This window comes from Elephantulus edwardii, unplaced genomic scaffold (assembly GCF_000299155.1).
Source record: "Elephantulus edwardii isolate Elephantulus edwardi_28Jun2011 unplaced genomic scaffold, EleEdw1.0 scaffold00160, whole genome shotgun sequence".
NCBI classification, from domain to species: Eukaryota; Metazoa; Chordata; class Mammalia; order Macroscelidea; family Macroscelididae; genus Elephantulus; species Elephantulus edwardii.
The window spans coordinates 953136-974223 of NW_006399910.1; the positions used below are offsets into that span (position 1 = coordinate 953136).

At 40.6% G+C, this 21088-nt stretch overlaps 1 protein-coding gene across 1 annotated transcript; it reads right to left on the reverse strand.

Moving 5' to 3' along the window:
• Nucleotides 1-1550: 1550 nt before the first annotated feature.
• On the reverse strand, nt 1551-20438 carry DDX18 (DEAD (Asp-Glu-Ala-Asp) box polypeptide 18). The gene is made up of 14 exons (XM_006895134.1): nt 20354-20438; nt 18084-18407; nt 14172-14315; nt 13433-13568; nt 12245-12345; nt 11948-12147; nt 11752-11866; nt 9620-9759; nt 6860-7021; nt 6376-6528; nt 5652-5765; nt 3367-3423; nt 2858-3035; nt 1551-1693 (listed from the first exon to the last, which is right to left on the reverse strand). The coding sequence occupies exons 1-14, from the start codon at nt 20436-20438 to the stop codon at nt 1551-1553; spliced, it is 2052 nt and encodes a 683-aa protein (XP_006895196.1).
• Nucleotides 20439-21088: the final 650 nt, after the last annotated feature.

The window sequence follows — 21088 nt, forward strand, 5'->3', positions numbered from 1 at the left end:
GGCTCTTCCGGTATTCTTTTCAAATCACTGCATCCCTTTCCTCTGGTCCTCATAACCAGGAGAATTTTCACATTTCAAGTTCCTTAATTTAATCTCATATTTACAAATTTAGATTCAGCAATGATTAACCAGCACTCGCAGCCCAGCAGTCTGGAAAGTTATCTGCTTTGCTTCCTACCCAACTTGCTTATGGCTGCAGCCACAGGACCCCTCTCTTCGAACCAACCCAACATCCTTCAAACTCCCACAGCACTGTGTTCTCTGCAAAGGAACCCAAAAGGCTTTGAGAAAATGAACTTGGCAAACTGTTGTCCTAATCGTGTCTTTAATTCTAGTTCCTCATATCTGAACTCCAGTCATGCTAGCTAGGTCTCATGTTGAGACTTGAAATGCCAAGTTACTAAAGGTGGAACAATCTTATACTTCTCTCACAAAACTTCTATAGATCTGACTTACTCTTATTAAGCCAACAATACCAAATTGGAATTCTAGACATGTTCAGATAGGGAGAGGCAGCCTCAGTTAAACAGGCTTCTACGAACCAGATTCAGGCAGATCAAGGGAGGGTCAAAGCAGCACAGTAGTAAATACAAGACTGATGGGAGTTATTTAATGACACAACATAACATGCTAAAAACAAGATGGTTACAACAGTGGACAGACATGGCTTCACTTCTAAAAGAAAATGTAAAAGTATGAAAATGCATAGAAAAAACTAGATGATCATACACACCATTGTATTAACAGTATTTATATTTGACTGGGATTAAATATTCTCTTTTGCTTCTGTGGTTTTTAGAAGCAACATAATTATTTCTAAAACAAAAAACCAACACCAAGTTGCTTTGCTGGTGTACTGCTGAGTGCTGCACTGCTAATCAGAAGGCCGAGTGCTCGAATGCACCAACTGCTATGTGGGAAGATGGCCAGTCTCCTCCACCCGGAACCCAATGGTCATGTGGACCCCCAAGAAACCAAGGCAAGAGAGTTGTGCCCAAGCATTGAACAGAACTTTCCCCTTAGTATTTATCAACCTGTTTCCTCTACATTTGACTTTCTCAGAAAAATAAACAGGTACTTATATTCCCCAAAGTTCTCTTCCCATCTATATGACCCCCCCCCCAAGGTTAAGGGTAGGGACAATGTCATTAACTATGGTTAAAAACTAAAGATCAAAACATAGACAAAACATAAAGAAAACCCTAACCATATATAATTTTTTTTTTAAAAAATACATATGTAGTATTTTCACTATGGCTATTGCTTGCCTATTACACTCACCTGTATTTTACAGTTAAATTAGTAGAACAATTTCTATTAAAACAACATAAACTGAAGAAAACATACTTTAGCTTTGGGCAGATGTAATTGTTTTCTATTCCCTGAAAATAAAGATTTGCTAGAATAGTCCTTACTGCTGGCTGCCCGTGGCAATTTATACTCTTGATAAATCAGTCCAAACTGTAAAGTCTATAAAAATATTCCCGCTAGAACAGGGGAAAGAAAATCCATTTTGGACAAAGTTATTCCAGATGAAGGAAGGCATGTCTTCAGTGTGAGAACTGCCTACTGTCCGGTGACTTCTTGCTAATGTTTTTAAAGATCTTAGACTTCTCAACTTTTCTGGCTTTTTGATAGCCGAATCCGCCGCCTCCACCTCGCTTTTTAAGTTTGCCATCATTGCTATTCACATCTAAAGATGAATGTTAAGGAATCCAAGCAATAATAAACATTAACATCTACAGAGTGAAAACCACATTTACAATTGTCCTTTTATCACTCCCCTCTCAGCAATGAAGAGAAAAATAAGTGCACACAAGCCTGTGACACGACCAGAAAATCAGAAATAGCCACTTGTTTGCAGACTAAAACCAGGGTGTGAAAATAGCATTACTAATTGACAAAAAATTACTAAAGACAAAAAATAGTAAGACAATCCATAATAGCTTGCCTCCGGAAACCCTATGAACCTAGAGAGAGGATGAAAGGCACCCAAGCATTGAGGACTCTCCTTCACAGGGCTCCTATGTGTCGCATGCGAATCGACAGCACTTAACAACAAAACAATGTCCTCAAAGAGGCAATTCTGAATGAGTTCCTAAGAACACAATAATATCCTCTCTACCGTTCAGACTGCTCACTTGTTTGGAATGGATTATAAATGCTTAATGTGAGGCAGCATTCTTCACATAGCTTGAGATGATGTTTAATAGAGCAAGTATTTACTAAATGTCTACAATAGGGTTGCCAATTATCAGAATACTGGAATTCGTTGTCTTAGGTGGTTGTTTCCTCTCCGAAGTGCTAACCAAGTACCCATCATAAACTATAGCAAAAACGACTTGAGGCATTTTCTGCCTTTAGCTTGAGCCACTTCAGTTCTATTTTTTGCTGATCTTGTTTCCTCCTTTCATGTACTCCCTTCCATGGCCCTATGTTAAAAGGGCTCCCTTGCCCTTCAACGTTAGTGGCCTCTCTCCCAAATACCTTGTAGAGCGGTCTGAGAGCTGTTATTTTAACCCTCTGGGTGTCTGCCGAGTCATCCCAAGAGTGCGTTTTATTTCTAACATCAATGGAAAGTTACTCTGCAACACACTGGATTCCATTAAAACTGTAACTGACTTCTACTGTCTGCCACTCAAATCCCTTCGACAGATAGTCTCATTCTCAGATAGTCCCACCTCGGCAGTTAGGACCTACTTGCTCCACAGCAGCTCTGTCCTGTGCACAGCAGCTCTGTCCTGTGCACAAAGATACCAGGTGGACATGAGCTGTCAGTCCTCAGACAACCAGAGCAACATTCGTTAAACTTCTAGCCCCTTAGCTCTTGTATCAACTGGTAACAGAAAAAGGATACTCAGGTCAACAAAAGGAGGCACCTTGAAACCAAATGACAGAGCAACTTGAGGCAAATTTAAGTTGTTAACATTGAAGATTTGTTTCAGAGAATGGGAATCATATGCTCGAATGTATGACTTATATGCTTCCTGAGCAGACTTGTGAAGGAAGTAGTTTTTCTCAATCAGTTTTTCAAGCTGAAACGAAAAGCAACATTAGTTTTAACAAAAAAAAAATTGTCATTTGCCCATCACATGCAGATTTTACCCATCATTGATCAAATTAATCCCACAGAAAACGTGTCAAGGAACGTGCTTGCTGCATGCCTTGGGATATTTTCAAAAGCATGCTTTAGTTCCTGCAAGGTCTTAGTTGGAACAGAGTAGTTAGCGTAGCAGCATGCCCAGCAAGAGCCCTCCCTCAGAGAGCACAGCTCAGACTCTTATTACAGGAAAAGGGGCAGTGCCTGCCTGTGCAAACACCAGCCAGTGCTGTGACAGATGATTTTTTAGAAAAGGAAAAGCATACCTGACACTGAATATCCGAAATTTTGGACCAAGAAAATTCAAATTCACTTAGTGGAACCTAGAGAACAAAGTATAAATATTAGTGAACCAGAATGGATCAAAACATACATGAATGAATGAATGTATGTATGTATGCATGTATTTTCCAGCTGAATGAAGCAGCTAGGGATGTGATGGGAGCCTGGGCAGTGGTGGTTTCAATGCAGCTCACAGGTTCTGAAGACCACAGTCACTGGACCCCCTGGACTCCTAGCACACTGCCGGTCACACAGAATATGCCAAGGAATGCACAATTCTAGCCTCCTGAGAAGAAAGGTAAGGAACTGGGCAGAGAAAAGGAGCTAGTAAGTACCTTTGGCTAAATAAGACTATTATGGAGCTCTAGTGGCCTAGCAGTAAGAAGCTGTGCTACAATCTCAGTCACATGGTTCAAATCCACCAGATGTTCTGTGGGAGAAAGATTAATAATCTCCTCCTGAGTGATTAACTGCTCTGAAAACTTGCTGAATGGTCAGTCATGAGTTGGTTCTGATGTGACAGTACACAACGACATGATCTTGATTAGGTTATGCACTGAATTAGGAAATGAACTGTGAACACCAGAATATGTGTTCAGCATTCAGAGCCTTACACTTGGGAATGTAATCTCATCTGGGAATGATAATGAAGTGTATCATTGATTCAGAACCAAGTCACGGCTGACCCTCCAGCAGGTTTTCAGAGGCAGTAAACTGCATGGAAGGAGAGTTGCCCATCATTCTCCCATACAGCAGCTGGTGAATTCAAACCATGTACCTTTGGGTTGTCAGCAAGATTCCTTATCACTATGTCACCTCTTAAGTTTGGGAATATTTCTGTTTTTAGTAATATTTCTGTTCCTAGATAAGTAATGAATAAGCATAAACTGAGGTAGGGGCTGGCAAAGGTCAGATGCCATATGGAAAGGACAACTCTCCAGGGAACTGAGGAACACTTGGGCTGCAGACACTGAGACACGGCTCTTTGCTCAGAGCTGAGGGAGAAAGATTCTGCTACAGCCAGGGCCCGATTTTAGACTTCTGGCCTCCAATCGAGAAAACAGGCTCCTTCAAGTCACTCCCCTATTTCTGTTACAGCAACACTAAGAAAGCGACAAGCCTCCTGAAAAGCTTTTAGTTAGCAAGGGGCCTGGGTTAATGGCACACTGAGGGGTGACTACAAACTTCTACAGGAAAAAACTGCACACAGCCATCATTTTTACCCTACGCTAGAAGAGTACCTGACTCGAATAGGTGCTGGAACCCTGCTCCAAAGCCTGCAGTCTGTGGGTAAGAGAGATGAGCAAACAGTAGGAAAGATGGCATAATGAAAGCATTTCAACATTTCAACTAACAGAAAAAAGAGTCTAGAGAACATGTGCAGAACTACACTGTTTCATTCGGGGAGCTGCATGTGGGTGTAGTGCAGTGATGCACAGGCTGCCAATCAGAAAGGCTGGCAGTCTAGATGAACCAGTCATAGCTGGGAACATAATCAGGCAGTCTGCTCCCATAATGATTCCAAAGAGGAACTACTGTAAGATGGAAATGGATATGACAGCACTAGATTTTTGTCTGCTTTATTGAGGGACATGCAGCTGCTGTGTGGAGGAGCATCCATTTAAGTAGACAACACCAGGGAGGCTGCGGGGTTAAATTGTCAGGGAGACAATGAGGTCTGACAAGTGTCCATAAAATCTAACAACAAAGGGGTCTTAGATGATTCTCAAGAATTATTTTAGTGGAATGAAATGAGGTTCAAGTCAGATTAGGTTAGATTGCCTAGGAGGTCAGTTAGGAAAAAGAGAAATGCTTTTCCAAAAGGGCAGATTTAGGAAAGGCAATAGACACATTAGGAGTAGTGTTCATGGGATGGGTTTAGGGTTAAAGCTAGCCTTTTTTCAGTGAGTCCTAGGATGATAAAGGCCTAATTGCGAGTCACAGACTCAAGATAATAGTGAAGCTGATGAATAAAAGACAGGGAAGAGGCAGGGGTGAACGAGGATTCTCACTTCACCTGACAGAGGAGAAAAGAAACACCATGAAGGTGGCGACGGGAGGTGTTGGGGACCTTACAGCAAGCCCAGCAGCTCTGGAGTTTGCACTTAATGGGAGGGCAGCCTGGGACAATGGCAGAGTATGAGCCTGTCCACCTCTGTGGGTCAGTTACAATAGCACTTCCCTGACCAGACTCTGCAGACATGATGTTTAAGATCCTCGCCACTGGCACATAGTCCCAGCTCAAGATTTTCCAAGTGAAGATATTCACCTTAGATTGCTTCAAGTAGCGAAGAAAACCCAATTCCTCTGGGCGCAAAATGAGCAAGGCATGCCCTCTTCCATTCAGTCCTCTGGCTGTTCTCCCCACACGATGAATATACTCCTGTGGTTGAAAAAGACAAGCTCAGTTAACAGTGACTCCTAGAGATGGAATGTATTTCTATTTCCCGGATGTATCCGGTGTGAGCAGAGGGCAGTCAGCACAACTGTATGGACTGGTTCCCACAGGGATGCCACTGACTCCTCCATGTAAAGCTGCCCTACCATCTTACCTGCCACACTTCACCCCGAACAAGTAACAGAACAGTGACCAAGGACAACGATGAGCTGAACGTGATGGGCACGTTAACATGAAACTGAGTATTAACTGTTATCTTTCAGATGCTGCTGCCTCCCAGAGTCAAATGTTATTTGACAAAATCCATTTATTATTGTTTTTAATAAATATCTTTTATTTGAAAGTTTACATACAAAGTTAAGTTGCCACAATTTCACTACTTCCTGAAAACCCTTCTCAGTGAAACTTGCTCTTTTATAAAACTCTATCCAACTCTTTGCTTTGGGCCTCAACACGCCTTCAATAGTTATCAACACCAGAGAAATACTTCAGTCATTTGAAATGAGTAACTAAGGGACAAATCTCAGGAACCCAGAGATTGTGAGCACCTGATAATGGAGAACCATTGTAGATAAAGTCCCCAAACGTCAACTACCTTAGGGTCATCGGGAGGGTCATACTGAACAATCCAGTCAACTTCAGGAATATCAAGCCCTCGAGCTGCCACATCTGTACACAACAGGATGCCCGAATCTGCATTGCAGAATTGAAAAAATGTGGTTGTTCGCTTATTTTGCTTCTGCCTTCCCTAGAATAAAATAAAAACACCTATTAGAGCTACCAACTTGATGCTGATTCTGGGAAACCTATTTATAGACACCAAACTATGAAATCTTCATACTGGTTTTATTTCAAAGTCCCCCCGGCTTATGCTTTATGTCCTTTTGAGGAGGATGATGTGTCTACTACATTGTGCCTTCCCCCCATAGCCAGCACAGTACACAGTACAGTGTCGGCACCCAGTGCTGACAGAACTAGTCAATCATGCTCAGAGGTGACAGCAATAATGCAAGTCCCTAAATATACAGCTTGACAAGTACGGCTATTCAAACAATAAAAATGTCATCATTGTAACGTACATGAATGGCCAAAACAGGCAAATCGATGTAGTTCAGCAACTCATAGTGGTACTTCACAGACATGCAAGACGAAAAGAACACCATTAGTTTCTTCTTTCGGTTCTTCTTAAGGAATGTGAAGAGCAGAAGAAACCTTTTCTCAGAGGGACAAACAACATATCCCTACAAATGGTTCAAGTAAATAGAGAAGAATTAATCAAACACATATTTAGCTTCAAACAGAGGTAAAAATATTGCATAGACACTGACAATCATTTGCTAGAGCAAGCCTGCTGTGTGGATTCTAACAGAGATTTCTAGAAAAGCTTAATGCTACCTGCGGCCTGGCTGCACTCACACCTTTTCTATGTAAAAGGATTCCTGGTCACCAAAAGTTCCTGCAATTATACTAAAACCTCTATTAACTGGGGTCTTCTTAGGCATATCAGAATTCACTTTTTAAAAGGTCTCCTAAAACAAGCGCTTTTAAGTGCATGGTCTTAAATAAGGTAATAAAACAGAATGCAGTTTTAAAAACTATCCGAACAATTCAAGGTTTTATTTTATAGGAACTGCAAAGTGCTAATCAGTTGAGGATGTAGCCTTACCATTTTCTTTCTACTCTTCCACAGCTTTGTGCCCTGAAGACAGCATCTACATTTTTAAACTTAGCTCCTATGTCAGATTTTTAAGCAACCAAAAAACTCTCAGTGCATCTAAAACTGACAGTTCAAGAAATTTTTGGAATGTGATTAGCAATAGCTATGTGACCAGCAGCTAAGCAGTGAGAGGACATGAAAGATTTAATCTAGGAAGAAAACAAAAGGTTATTACAAAGACAAGGCAGAAAAAAAAGATCAAAATAGCTGTCCGAAGAGACTCTGAAAATTGCACTTAAAACGTGGAGAAGCCAAAACATAGGGATGAAATGGTGAAGTAAAAGAGACTAGCAAAAGTTTTTAAAGAGTTACTTGAAAAGACAAAGTGTAACAGACTGTACAAAGAACTGCAGTCAGAAAATAAAGAGAGGAAGTCAGTTGGTATTTCGTAAGCTCAAAGAACTGAAAAAAACCCCTTATGACTCCAGTTACAATACTGAAGGAAGGATGCTGTGGGCAAACTCTTGAATGATCAAGGAAGCATCAAAACAAGATGGAAGGAATACACAGAATCACTGCATCAAAAAAACCTGGTTGACATGGAACCATTTTAGGAAACAGTGTAAGATCAAGAACCAATGTTAACGAGGAAGAAGCTGATGCTGCCTTGAAGGCACTATCAAAAAAGGAAGTCTCAGGAACAGATGGAATATCAACGGACATATTCCAGCAAATAAGATACAGTATTTGATATACCCACCAGGCTGTGCCAAGCAATCTGGAAGGCAGTCATCTGCCGAACTGATTGGAAAAGGGGTATTATTTGTCTCCATCTCCCAAAAAAGTGATCCAACAGAATGTGGAAATTATTGAACAATATCATTAATCTCACATTTAAGCGAAGGTTATCTAAAAATGGCTAGAACAGTACACTGACAGAGAACTGCTAGAAATTCAAGCTGGATTTAGAAGAGTGGGGGCCATGGCACCAGGAATATCACTGTCAATGTCAAAATAAATACAGGCGTAAGCAGAGAATAATAGAAAGATGTCCGTGTTTTACTGACTATACAAAGACATTTAACTGTGTGGACTGATGAAATTATGGCTGACATTGAGAAGAAGTGGAATTCCAGAACACTTTGTGCTCATGCACAATCTGTATTTAGACCAAGAAGCTGCTGTCTAAACACACGAAGGAAACACTTCATGGAGTAAAATAAAGAAAGGTGTACATCAGGGCTGTGTCCTTTCACCATACGTACTCAATCTATGTGCTGAGCAAATCATTCAAGAAGCTGGACTCTACTATGAATTACACCTTAACATCAAGAATATAAAAACCCTCACCAATGAGTCAACAGGCAATACTATGATAGATGGAGAAAAGACTGAATTTGTCAATGATTTCATTGTATCTGGATATATAACCAGTACCTTTTGTCTCAGCAGTCAAGAAATCAAAAGATATATTGAATTGGGAAAATATGCTGTCAAGGACTTCTCTGAAATGTTAAAGAGCAAAAGTGACAGTTTAAACACTAAGGCGCACCTGATCCAAGCTATAGTCCTTTCAATTACTTCCTACACATCTGACAGTTGGACAATAAATAAGGATGACAGAAGATAATCGGTATCTCTCAAGTTCTGGTATTAGGGAAAAGTACCATCTCACGGACTGCCAAAAGAACAAACACAAGTGTTTTGGAGAAAGTGCAACCAGGATGCTCCTTGGAGGAAAGGATGCCCCAATTTAGTTTCACAAAGTTGTGGCATGTTGCTAGGAGGAGCCAGTCCTAGGAAAAGGGAAGGTGGAGAGTCAGTGGAAGAGGAGAAGATGCTCAACAAGACAGACTGACATAATGACTGTATCAATGGGCTCAAGTATATCACAGAGGATGAGGATGGCACAGTACAGGCCAGGGTTCAGATTTGTTGTTCATAGGATCCTATGAGTTGCAACTTGACGGCACCCACAAACAATAACAACATGTGGTATTATAGATACATAGCAGAGAAAGGATCAGTGATCCAATCAGTGTTTATGACACTTAATACTCGAGTTAAATGGCCACATTCATTACATTTGAATTAAAGGCTCCCTCACATAAAGGCTTTCTGGATAATGCACAAAACAATCACAAAGAATAACATTAGATTTTTGCAGTTTAATGTAACATACCTGCTCAAGACCATCTACTGTTGCGTTGGCTTTATCATCATCAACACCAACATATAAGGGCTCTTTTTTAAGAGAAATCCTAGCCAGGTCTTCAACTTTTCTGGTTTGTGTGGCAGAGAAAAGCATGGTTTGCCTGCGTACTGGAACAGATAGGTAAGGAAAGACCTGTTACAAAATGTTCCTAACTACAAATATCCTAAAAAAGCAGGATGGGGGCCCATGCCATCTCTACAGAATCTATAGTAAGGGAACTTTCTGACTGCTATATATTTGCAACTTAAAATGGGAAACTTGGTGAAAGGCACTGTTAATGTTCACTCAATGAACACCAACTTGATTAGCTTTCTATCAAAGGTATTATATTTAATCCTTCATGTGAAACATGGGCTCACTGGTGAATTATTCTTCTAAGTATGTAAGGAAGAAACATCACCAATCCTACAGAAGCTGTCCAGGAAATCAAACGGGAGAATTTCTCATACCATTCTTTGAAACCAGCATTAACTTTTGTATGGATTGAATTGACACCCTCCACTGGGAGGAAATTTCTGAAATCTTAAGGATGCAGTTCCACGTGGGAACAGGCTCTGTTAAGCCTTCTTCACCTCAGTGGTATATATAAAACAGACAAGGAAGGAGCCTCCTAGAGCCACATACTGGATTTCTGGCCTCCTGAGCCCAGTGAGAAAATGAAACTGCATTGACATTTCTGAGAGAATAAGCACCTACCTGTCATTTTTCTATGATAGTAACATCAGCTAACTGACACTCTCAACAAATGACATACCAATATACCTCCTGAATAAAAATACAGATTTCCTACACAATAATACAGGAAAATAATAAGGTATCATTGCCAAATAAAAGTTTATCTAGAAAAGGCCCCTTCTGGTCTACTGTATGACTAATTTTTCAGATTTGCTTAGCGCCTCACGAATCTAAAATTCAAATCCATTTTTGTGGGGTCAATGTTTTAAACAAAACAGTATATGGCAATAAACCAAAAACCAAGAAAAAACTATCTGACCATTTCAAAAGACAAAAAAAAAAAAACCCCCAATCGACGGTATCTTATACACACTATTGGGTAAAAGTGCTACAGACTAGGACTGGTCAAAGTGCTAACTTGATGATGGGCATACACAAACCTTTAGCTAACATCAGTTAACAGTGAACGACTATATGCATTTCCCCTCTGCTATCTGGAGCCAGAGAGATATCCATGCTTGTTTGCTACCTATAGCCAACAAGGTATTAGATTCTGGCTGGTAGCCTAGTGGCAAGGAGTTGTGCTGCCAACCCAAAGGCACTTGGTTCAAATCCAGTAGCTGTTCCGCAGAAGAGAGGTGGACAATCTCCTCCTATGAGATTTACTGTCTCCGAAAACCTGCTGGAGGGTCAGCTATGAGTTGTTTCTGAATTGATGGTATACAAAACCACCAACAATGTAAGCAGATAAGAAAGATTAAGTGACATCCAACTGTCTGTATTCATACATGACACAACAGCCTAAGTATAAAATCTAAAAGGCTAAAGTCATCTGGCAATTTCTACAGAAAAATCCAGTAACACTCGGCTCTTCTTCTATATGCATTAACAAAATTATAAACTGCCTTTTAAAATAGGAGAAACTGAAATAACTGAACTGAAGGCAAAAAAAAAAATCTACCTGGTGATATCAGATGAGACGCTAATAATCTAAGATGGTGAAAGGAAAATGAGACTGATTTTAAGATAGTTTAATTTCCTTAAAACCTCTACGATAGCAAACCACCAACCACATCAAGTTACTATTAAACTCCTGGGTGGCACAATTACCAACTGAAAGGTTAGAAGCGTGAACCCACCACAGACGCTTGCAAGAAAGGGCTGGCGCAGAAAACCCTGTGAGCACAGGTCTACTCTACATACATGGGGTCACCATGAATCATAATTGTACCCCGTTTCACGCAGTAGAAGTTTTTTTCCTATGGTTTTCCAACAGTAGAGGTTTGAGGCTTACATTCCAAACTATCTCTAAGGCTGCTTGGTACAACTGCATCACCTAGTTATCAATGTTCATTTTCTTCCAAGAATAACCCTCACCTATGTCCATCAATCACACTGTAAACCACATGAGATTCCCTACTTACCTGGAAGAAGTTTAATAATTTGCTTCAATTCCTCTTCAAACCCAACATCCAGGATACGATCAGCCTCATCAATAACCAGACACTGCAGGTTTTTGTACATAAACCCTGGGGTATTCTAACAAGACAAAGGACCGGGAAAAATTGTTAGCAGTCACGTTTATGTCACACACAAGGCAAGGCGGGCACTGCTCTTTACCTGCATATGGTCCAGGAGGCGGCCTGGGGTGGCCACAATGATGTTGATCCCATTAGCAAGTTTCTGTGCTTCTGCAGATCTGTTACTGCCCCCCATGATCAGCCCATACGTGTGGATGTGGTGTGTCATTAGTTCTTTAAGCACACCGAAAGTCTGCATGGCCAGTTCCCGAGTCGGCGACAGGATCAGAACACCTGTTCCTATACAGCAGGAGATGACGACCAAGTCAAAGTCTGTCACGACCACAATTAAAATTCCAGTGAGCTAAGGAGAGACACAGACAGATGCAGAACTTACCATTCCTGGGCATGAACTTTAACTTAACAATGAGTTCAACTGCAGGGATGAGAAATGCGAGGGTTTTGCCACTGCCTGTTTTTGCGGCTGCTAGAAGATCCCTAAATATTACAAAGGGAAGGGAAAAACATTTAGTCGACTCAACAAGCATTTCTGGACTACAAATAATGTATCAGTCTCATAATACACTCTACTCATAAAGAATACAGCAGACTTTTTCTTGTGGAAGCTTTAAATTCCATGAACTCTGGTTAGGAGACCTTTGTCTGAAATGTCAGTCTGTGGGTTTTCTTTTCACTCTACTGGAAAAAGTATTTGATGCACAGAGAGATCTGATTTTTTAGAAAGTCCCATTCATTGATTTTTATCCTCTGCTAATTGTGCATTTTTGGCTATATTTGCAAACCTACTTATGCAACATACTAGGACTTCTAAATGAGTTGTCATTTCGTCTCTAATGATATGTTTCCCCATAGATCTCTAATCCACTTTGGGGTGGTTTTTGTGTATAGCATCCAAGCCCAATTACAAAACAGGCAAAAGATAAGTAAAGACTCCTCACAAAGACGATATGGCTAACACACACAGGAAGACAAGGTTAAAAATCACTGGCAGTCAGAGACAGGAATCAAAATATTCATGAGATACAATCTCACTCCAGCAACAGTAGCAAAAGTTCAACAGGGCAGTAAACAGGAAATGTTGGCGAGGATATGGAGAGAATGCAACTCTATTGCACTGTGGTGGGATTGTAAAATGTTTCAACCACTATAGAAGGCAGTATGCTATTTTCTCAAAAAGCTGAACACAGAAATCTCCAAGGACCCCACTATTCCACTGCTGGATAGCAGAGGGTGAAGGTAAAGAAATATCACTAGGAAAGCAGAAGTTGGTGGGTGGAAGGGGAAGAAAGGGAATGGGAAAAATGCAATTGGGCCCTGACGAGATGGAGTGGTACAATGCATCATCAATGTATTCAATTGTATTAAACATAATGTACTTGAATTAAATGCAATGTAAAAACCTCTAAAATGGGATAATTAAAAAACACCCCCCAAATAAAAAAAAAACAAAACAGAAGAAATAAATTCCTGCCCTTGCCACCCAGATTACATTTCTAGCAGTTAGCAACCATGCTACAAGATAAAGCTGAACACCAGTCTCCACTTATTTCAAAGTTGCGCATACCTGCCTTGCAGAAGTGGTCTGATACTTTTATGCTGAATTTCCGTCATGTTTGTAAAGCCCATTTCTTTTATTGCCTTCAGAGTGTTCTCATTGACAAGACTACTCAGAGAAGTAAAGGAAGTATCTTCAAATGCTCCTAAACAGAATACAGTTCATTAGCAAATGTGTCTTTTAGTAAGTAGATACATTGAGGGAAGGGAAAGGTAAGACACACTTTAAAGAGCTGACTAGACAAAGAGTTGACTAAGTCACACTTGAAAGTCTTTCTTCAAGACTAAAATCTCAGTTACCGGCATATAATACCAAGAAAACTTTGTGCTGTTTTGCCATTGTTGCTGGCTGGCTGATTCCAAGTCCAGAATTTAAAGCAGAACAAAACGGCATGGTTATTGCTGAGACAGTACTAAACCTCCAGGATTCCAGGTTCACAAACTTCCCAATGTATCCTGGAATGAACTTTTTTTGGGTTTTGATTCATCAATCCTATACATTTCATTTTGTGACATTACAATTGCACAACATCATTTACAATGTCTCTCAAATCATCACTGTACTCTCCTTTCCTCATTCTATTCATTCTTTAATGATGACAAACTAAAATAACCAGAGATTCTAGAACATAAACACAGAGCCTACAAACTATGTACACCTGAAAATATGAGAAAGGAGGCAATATAAAGTGAAAGAAGACAAAATAGTAGAAAGATAAATCCTGTGTGGAAAAGCTTCTGGAAGTTACCTGTCAGTCCCAGGGGCAGGCTGGGCACCTCACTGTCATCTTCCTCTTCCTTTGGCTGGTCCACACTCCCTTCTGCTTCTGTAGGAGCCTTGGCATCAACTTCAACAGATTGCTGTTTGTCTTCAGTCTTTGCTTTTTTGGTGACTGGTTTTAAATGACAAAATACAAATTCGTGAACAACAACAACAAAAAATAAAATAAAAAAGCAAGTAAAAACAAATTAACTTTCAAAGCTTAAAATACACCCAGTTATAGTATGCTAAAACTATCTTTTCCAAAAGACTGAAATGGTTTCATTTTTGAAAAAAGATCTGGTTATATTTAAACTCATTCAGATTTGCCAACAAATTCAGCATTTAGGTTTCTTATTATATTACAGGTTGTTCTGATGGCTTAGTGGTAAGGAGTTGCACTGCAGGCAGTCTGAATCCACTAACTGCTTTGCAGGAGAAAGTTGTGCAAATTTGAGTGATTTACTATCTATGAAAACTAGCTGGAAGGTCAGCTATGAGCTGGTTCCAACTTGACAGTATATAACAACAAATTATTATTTATTACAGATGCCAGGTGGTTTGAGATGGTAACTGCTACAATGGATGCTTTGTGTCTGGAAGTGTGAGGATGGTGCAGGACAGAACAAAGTTCAGATATTTTGTTCATACGGTTGCTATGAGTCGTGCTAGACTTGACGACACCTAACAACAGTGGTGCAGTCTGTAGGGTGTTGCACTGCCAACAAGGGTTGTCTGAATCCACCAGCAGTTCCGTGAGAGATGGACAAATCTCCTTTAGGCAATTTACAGCTTCCAAAAACCCACTGGACGTTCTGTTATGAGTGGGTTCTGACTTGACGGCAATTAGTAGTTACAATACTCACTACTAAGTACAGTAATGAATATAGAAGTACAATAGTATAATGAATATAGTAGTAACAATGTTGTAATTATGTGCCATCAAGCCACCTGAGTAGTCACAATACCTATTCTTTAAAGAACCAAGAATTTTCTTCCAAAAGTTAACTAAATAATTTAAAGAAACAGATTATGCTAAGTTTCATACACTTCAGGAAAGGGGACATGATTAAAACAATAATTTGGGTTTTTTTATACCTCGCTAGAAGCTTTGACTTTGTCCCTGTAAAATCTAGTGTCTAATGTGTAAGAAAAAGCTCAATAAACAATAAATAAGGATTTTAGGTATGGGAAAGAAACTCAGAAAAACAGAAGGCTCTTCAAATTACCAAAGAGACAGGGCAGATCCATCTATCACATTGAATGACAGAAAATGAAGTGCTTTTTGCCTTAAGTGGTGACAGAGAAGAATAGTAAGGACCCTTGGTTCATATTTCTACTTTCAAAATGCTCAGCAAGTGATCTCAAACCACCTTTTTAATTTGAATCCCTACTATCGTAAAGATTCTAAACCACGGCAAACAATTTAACCCATATATGCTGGGCTTTCTCATTTCTCTACTTCATTTATGGCAGTTAGTGATGGTGTCAGCACAGACCCAAAATCAGAACTCAGGGATGATCTCTCTGCTGCACCTTCTGAGAACTGGCAGTCTGTATGCTCACACAATCAAAAGTCACAGGTACTCATGTCAAAAGCCACTCATCCTTAAGGCTCACTTCTGCTTTCCTTGGAATATTTCTTATACCTTACCAAGAGAACAAAAAATTGTAGCCCTGTGGCTCAATGCTTGAGTGCAGAACATTTTTGGTATGGTTACAATAATAATATCAAGATATAAATACTTTTAGGCCAGGATTAAACTAATTTTATATCCAAACTGGAATTCTTTATATCTAAACTGGGAGCTCTGGTGGCCTAGTGGCAAGAAGGTGTGCTGCAATCCTGAAGGCCCATGGTGCGAATCCACCAGATGCTCCGTTAGAGGAGGGGCAATTCGATTTGTTGGTACAAAACAATAAAAAAAAACAACAAAACACAAAAACCTACAAGAAATAAACAACTGGAATTCCCAATATGCACATTTCCTCCAACCTTTACATTTCAAGCATTTTCTTGTAAACTCATCACAGATGGATGCCAGGGAGCATGAAGACAGCAGGCATATTTGGGAAAGTTCAAAGTATTTTTCTTAAAGAAACCTTTTATTAGATAAGATGGAAGAGGATATTGTGCAACTTACAGCCTTCAATATGGACAACATCAAGACAAACAGAATCCTGACTACCAGGCCAAAAGGCATCATCATAATAGATGGAGAAGTGATTTAAGTTGTCAACAATTTCACCTTACTTTATACAATCAACACCCTTGGCAGCAGCAGTCAAGAAACTAAAAGATGAGCTGCATTGTGAAAACAGTTATTAGGCACCTCTCCCGTGTACTAAATGCAATGGCGTTGGTTTAAAGACTAAGGTGCACTTCATCCAAACCATGGTCTTTTCAATCACTAGCTATCTGAAAATTGGACAATGAGTAAGGCTGACAGAAAAATTTATGCCTTTGAGTTGTGGTGCTGGAGGAGTACTGAACATACCATGGAGTGCTATGAAAACAAACAGGACTATCCTGAATATGGTGAAACCAGTTTGCTCTTTGGAGGCAAGGATGGCAAAATTCATTTTATATACTGTGGGCATGGTTTAAGGAGGGGCTCGTCCTTGGAGAAAGTTATCACACTTAGAAGGGTGGAGATTCAGTGAAGTAGAAGACAACAGATGGGACTGACACAATGACTTCAACAGGGATGGCACAGGACTTAACAGTGCTCAGATACCTCTTTCATAGGAGCGGTTGTTAGATGTCATCATGTATGAATTACAGCAACTCTATGAACAACAGTTCTGAACCCTGCCCTATCTGTACCATCCTCATGATTACAATCTAGAGGATAATAAACTTTTTTGTTATAAGCCAGACAGAAAACAACAGTTTATGCTTTGCAGGCCTGTGGCCTCTGTTGAAATCACTTAACTTTGCTGATCAAGCGGTGAATGCAGTTATAAAAACAGTTCTGGTAGGCTGCTGACCTGTCCAACTTTCCAATCTGCTTGTTATCACAATTAAGTTGTGCTGCAAACGCAAAGGCTCAAATCCACTAGCTGCTCTGCAAAAGGATGGGAAGTCTCCTCCCATGTGATTTACTGCCTCCCTGAAATTCCGCTGGAGAGGCAGCTATGAAAGGTTCAAACTGCAGAGCACACCACCCCCCTCCACCACCAGAAAATGTTTCAGCTGAGTGTTCAAAATAACTTTCCTAACTCTCTTACAATCCTGTTCATCCCATGTTGATATATTTATTAGCAAGTTTCCTTTCAAAGGGAGTTATCTGTGTTAGGAAAAGAGGACTGGTGTAAAGAAGTAAATGAATTGTTTATGTAAAGTCTCAAAGTCATCCATAGGAGACTGGGATGATTCTGTTGGCCCAGATCTCTTTCACATTAGTAATCTCACAATCCTGTTAGAAACAGGTTTCCTGAAACATTGTCACTGAATGTTGTTTATCATAAAAAGCTTAGCGAACTCTCAAAGAGAGCAGCTCTGCTTCCCTTATGGTTTACAGCACTGGAAAGCACAATGGACAGTTCTACTCTGTCCTAGGAGATCATGTGAGTGGAAACTATGTGATGACAATGAGATTGGCCTAGCTTTCGGCAACTGTCCAAAAGATCAGCAATTTTTTTTTTTTAAATTCTGAGGTCTAATAGTGGTACTTTTCCAGGGTTACTAGGTTATGTGGTTCAAAACAATAACATAAGAAACAACTGAACAAGTTAATCTTCTATCTCAAGCTGTTTTGGCCACTAACTTAACCTGTTCCTTATGTCCTGGTAAGGGTAAGGGTCTCATGTGTCAAATACAGTAATAACAGCAATGAGTGAGTAGACTGACTCCTGAAAACAGGGATCATCTATAGCTCTGTAACAAAGAAGCACCTACCAGGCCCAGCAGCATCCTCCACTTTTCTCTTTTTCGATTCTGAGCTGGGATGCTGTGTTGCTGCTTCTTCATTGTTTAAAATGGCAGATTTCTTGGGGGATTTTTTAATTTTTACATTTTCCCCATTAGTTAAAATGGCAGTTTTCTTGGGAGATTTCTTAATTTTCACATTTTCTGATGTTTCTTTAAACATGTCCCCATTGTGAGCTTCTAACAAGTCTGCTTTCATAGACTGTTTTAGGGATTTTTCTATTTTTCCACCTCCAACCATTTCTTCAGATATATCTCCATTGTGGGATTCTGAAAGGTTCACACCTGATGCTCCTGTTAACAAAGAACAAAAATTAGAAGAAAGAAACTTACATAAAAATACTGACATCTCAAACAAGTAATTCAGTGGTTTCTAGGAGTGAAGTTAGTTTTCCCTCCTCTCATGTGCTAAGACTGCTTACAATTTTACTGTGTACAATAAAAGTTTACCATCTTGTAAGGCAGTTAGAGACCTCTCCAAATTACTGGGGAGTAATGTCAGTTTGAGGTCTTAGATTTGTTTTATACAGGCCACAGTCTTTCTGATCACTTGCTATCTATCTGAGAGCGGGACAATGGGTAAAAAAGACAGAAAAAGAATTGACGCATTTTGAGCTGTGGTGTTGGAAAAGAGCACTGAACATCTCATGGACGGCCAAGAGAACAAACAGATGTCTTGGAGAAGGTGCAGCTGGAGTGCTCTTCGAAGGCAAGAATGATGATGAGGCTTTGCCTCATTGCTTGGATGGTCATGATGTTGGGAAGGGTGGAGGGCTGGCAAAGGAGAGGAAGACCTTCAACCAGGTGGAATGACAGAGTGACTGCCACAGTGGGCTCTTGTGTGTCTGGAAGTATGAGGATGGCACAGGATAGAACAAGGTTCGGATCTTTTCTTCATAGGGTTCCTATTTAGTCATACTTGACTCGACGGCACCTAACAACAAAATACAGCATCCTTTAAAGAGGGAGCTCTGGTGGCTTATTGTTAAGAAGCTGTACTGCAATCCTGAAGGCATGCAGTTCAAATCCACCAGCAACTCCATGGAAGAAGGATGGGTAATCTCCATCTACACAATTAACCACCTCTGAAAATCTGCTGGAGGGTCAGCTATGGATCGATTTTGACTCTAGTGCACACAAAAAACAACAATACTTTAAGGAAAGTACTGAAAGGAGAATCCCTGCACTGAGCTTCTCCAACTCTGTCATTAAGGGGCTGAATTCGTGACAAAAAGTGTCCATGAGCTTAGATGGGATCAGGAACCAGCAAGCACATTTAAATAACACAGCTGATAAACACGGGTGATATAGTGACAAAGTATTTACACCTTATAATTGTACAAAATTATGGCTTATCTTACACAATTTGGAAACATTCAATTTAATTTTCCTAGAGGATAGTGACTTGAGAACACACTTGATGAGACCAAACCACTTAACCCAATATTTACCATATAGCAACGCACTATGTAAAAGAAATTTTCATATTTTTATCAGCAAAAAAAAAAATATGCAGTCATAACCCGTATTGCTTAACAGGAAACGGGGGACATAAAAGAACGTCACCCCCTCTAAGATTTCTCTTTATCTCTGGTGAAAATTTATTGGGTGAGGCAATTTTGGCTCCAAGATTGCTATGGACATTTCTATTTTAGCCTGACCAAATAATCTGTCCTCCTGTCAGGAAGTCAGCACTGCAAATGCCTTTGCTATTTCCTGAAACCTTCCCAGTCTTTGTGGAGGATCCAGGCATTCATCAGGGGTTAGAGAATTTAACCCGGAGTTAGGCGTCAGGGGATATTTTAGAGTTGAAAAAAGTCCACAGCTAGAGAGCAGGAGCCGAATGGAAGGGGTGCAATTATTTGGGAAGAAACACAATCTACGTTGACAGGGCTCCATGTATGTCTCTAACTGCGAGCGCGGAGACCTTCGGGTAGGTGACAAAGGCGTCGGGAAGGGAATAGAGATGAAAAAAGCCTAGATTAGACTACAGCTTGGAGGGACCATAAGAACCTGGCAGAAATCAAAGAGCTTCTATTTAGACCTTGCGAAGAGAACAGCTGCTCGCGAACCCAGGGGCCCAGCAACCAGCGACGTGAGAACCGGCCGCGGGCAGCCGTCCGCCGTCCCGCTGGTCCCTCTGCGAGCTGCATGGTCATACTCGGCCTGGCCTGATCCGCAGCTGAAGCGCGGTCCTACACGGCCCGGCCCGATCAGCAGGCAAAGTATAAGTCTCTCACCCTGTAACTTCAGATTTCGCTGCCGCAATTTCAGGTTCCGCTTCTCGATCTTCCTGCGCAGAAGTTTCATCGGCAGGTTAGACATGATGACGGTTAATAGCCTTTCACGACGGGACCGACAACCAACTCGCTGCTTCCTGGGCTGGTTCTGGTTTCTTCGGCCACGCACGTGCGCACATCTACTAACAGGAAACAGGAACTACATCCTCAGGCCCGCGGGAGCCCTGAAAGGAAACACTTCCGGCCCTCATGATAACCCTGGTGCTCGGATTCTGCGCGACGCCCTCTAGGGGAGAGGCGGCCTGGCGGTGCACCAAGTTTACACTGAGGCATTTTGGGACACGAGGAAGTTCGAATACTGCGTAATTTAAAAGCTGGAAGGGTGTGAAACAGGGTTGTATCCTTTCTCCATACCTATTCAGTCTATACGCTGAGTAAATAATTTCCCCCCTGATTTTTAAAAATTATACTAGTTTACTTAACAAAATTTGAATACATTGTTTCTCAGATCAGATTTTTCCAATTTCCCTCACCCTCCCACCCATCCAATTGTACAACTCCATGATTAATCCTCCCCCCTCCCATATCTTCATCCCTCTACTTCCATCCCCTGCCCTTGCATCCTCATACTCATTCTACAGTAATAGTTTTATACAATATTTTTCCTTGTGGGACTGAGTTAGTTTAGTCAGGATAATAAGCAAATAATTCTTTTATTTATCTATTTTTTTCTTT